The sequence below is a fragment of the Ammodytes marinus genome (assembly GCF_949987685.1).
Source record: "Ammodytes marinus genome assembly, chromosome: 1".
In the NCBI taxonomy this organism is placed as follows: domain Eukaryota; kingdom Metazoa; phylum Chordata; class Actinopteri; order Uranoscopiformes; family Ammodytidae; genus Ammodytes; species Ammodytes marinus.
The window spans coordinates 39,555,732-39,558,231 of record NC_137230.1 but is presented as its reverse complement, the minus strand read 5'-3'; the positions used below and the strand labels follow the sequence as shown (position 1 = coordinate 39,558,231).

General features: G+C 39.9%; 1 protein-coding gene across 3 annotated transcripts in view; it reads right to left on the bottom strand.

Moving 5' to 3' along the window:
- The window catches only part of vps13c (vacuolar protein sorting 13 homolog C), a 108,770-nt gene that overhangs the window by 45,070 nt on the left and 61,200 nt on the right, over nt 1-2,500 (bottom strand). For all 3 annotated transcript variants that reach the window (XM_080031422.1, XM_080031421.1, XM_080031423.1), the window contains one exon: nt 2,048-2,175. In XM_080031422.1, coding sequence (XP_079887548.1) covers nt 2,048-2,175 — 128 coding nt within the window. The remainder of the gene's footprint in view (nt 1-2,047; nt 2,176-2,500) is intronic.

Below are 2,500 nucleotides of genomic sequence, written 5' to 3'. Positions count from 1 at the left end.
ATCCCTCCACTGCACACCCAGTCACTACTATCCATGCTAAAAGGAAGCAGGATTATAACCTCATTTAGCACATTATTTTGAAATATTCTATATTATTTATTATTATTTTTTCTCCCCCATCTAATTTCGACGGTTTTTAGAAACATGTGTTGGTTTGTAAGCGCTAAGGAAGCATGTTTAAATAAAACCTGTGAACCTTACCTTTTAAATGTATTTTATTTCATGTTTCTATGTGCTACACAGGCTTAGATAGTAAGGTTTTGGTAGACTTGACAATTTGTACTATTTTTTTTAGAAAACCCTCAGGTATTAAGGACATGCATCCTAGATTGCAATAGTCATCAATGGGTTAAAAGACACACAACATACAAGTTAAAGGAGATAATTATACCAATGTTTCCACATGGATGACTGGTAATAGGGGAGAGTGGCCTAAGTTGTGCAACTTTTCACTCAAAGTGACTTTAAAGTAAGGCCTTGACAGTTATGTCTCCAACTCAAATATGTACATATATTTCAGGATGTTGTGCATCCCTGGCAATACAAACTTTGGATCTGGAATGAACTGTTTAAGAAATATAGCTTTCGGAAAAAAAGTTGTCTTGTGGCACAACTTGTCCCCGGTGTGGTGTAAGTTGTGCCATAAAAGAGAATACCATGGGGTAAATTGTGCCATTGATATATATCTCATAAACTGCAATGCAAGACAACTCCATAAGACAATCACTTATTTAAGGTGTATTTAAAGTAAATAAAGTAAATATTTGACAAAGATTAAAGGACAATTTTCTTAAACAAGGCCTAGCAGATCTAATGGTTTTACCTGCAAAGCTCACAATGACAAAGTCACCATTATCATCTTTCTGGCCATCTGAACTCTCATCAGTGGTGTCGTTAAGTGGAATTGAGATGTCACTCTCTTCTGAGCTACTGTAGACAATCACTTTCTTTTTGGTGACCAGCGTATACAGCCATGCCACTGGCACAACTCTCAGAAATGTACTTTGCACTAGTTGCTCCGTGCTTGTGACTGCCACCTGACAAATGTGATTCCCTCTACATTTCTGCCTTTAAATCAAGGCTCAAAACCCATATGTACACCCTGTTTTTTCCTCCCCATTAACTATCTTACCTCTGCACTACTATCGTTGTTTATATCTGTGGATGTATGGGCTTTATTTCTTTTATTTTGTTATTGTTATTTTACCTTCATTGTTTACCTACTGAATGCACTATGTACAGCACTTTGGACAGTGCAAACTGTTATGAATGTGCTTTTATAAATAAATTTTACTTACTTACTTACTTACTTACTTACAACTCACCTAGGCCCTTTGGCACAAATCACCCCAACCCCAGAATTTTGGATAATAGGCATGATGCAGCAGTTTAGGGCTGACATCGTGCTAACTATATAGACACAAAGTGTAGTATACTAAAGCACTAAAACATGTGTCAAATGTTTTCAAACTTGTCTATAATTGTTCGAAAACAATAATCAAAAAACCTTGATCATGGAAATTTTACTTTGAAAGGCAAAACATTTTTTATTTAGCTTAAATGCGCTTTAATCTTATTCCTTGTGTCTCCCTTCTTTACAGGATGAGTCAAATGGATGGCTCTTCTTAAATATGTGGTCACATTTTCAATTTCTTCCACGGTTTTCTAGAAACAAGGGGTGGCACAACTTCCCCACCGGCACAACTTAGGCCACTCTTCCCTACATTCATACATCAGATTTCTTAAAAGAGCGTGGAACGTGTTAACACTATCTCCTTAGTTGTGAAAAGTATCTTGCTATGCTGATGATATCATCATGTACGTCAGAATTTGTAATACAGTGTGTAATATGGTTTCACGATGACACACACACACACACACACACACACACACACACACACACACACACACACACACACACACACACACACACACACACACACACACACACACACACACACACACACACACACACACACACACACACACACACACACACACACACACACACACACACACACACACACACACATACATTCTCTCTGACCTGTGTGGGGTGGTTGTTGAACAGAACCAGTCCCAGAGACTCGATGTTGAAGGAGAACCTCATGTTCTCTAGAGGTTCCTGCTGCTCTTCATCTGCGCTCAGCAGACGAGACCGGACCTCGGCAGAACCTGGGCCAGAGACAGCACAGAGAGAGATTAAACTGTCTGTCTGTCTGTCTGTCTGTCAGTATGTCTGTCTGTCTGTCTGTCTGTCTGTATGTCTGTGTGTCTGTCTGTCTGTCTGTCTGTCTGTCTGTCTGTCTGTATGTCTGTGTGTCTGCCTGTGTGTATGTCTGTGTCTGTCTGTCTGTCTGTCTGTCTGTCTGTCAGTATGTCTGTCTGTCTGTCTGTCTGTCTGTCTGTCTGTCTGTCTGTCTGTATGTCTGTGTGTCTGCCTGTGTGTATGTCTGTGTCTGTCTGTCTGTCTGTCAGAGGAGACCGGACCTCGGCAGAA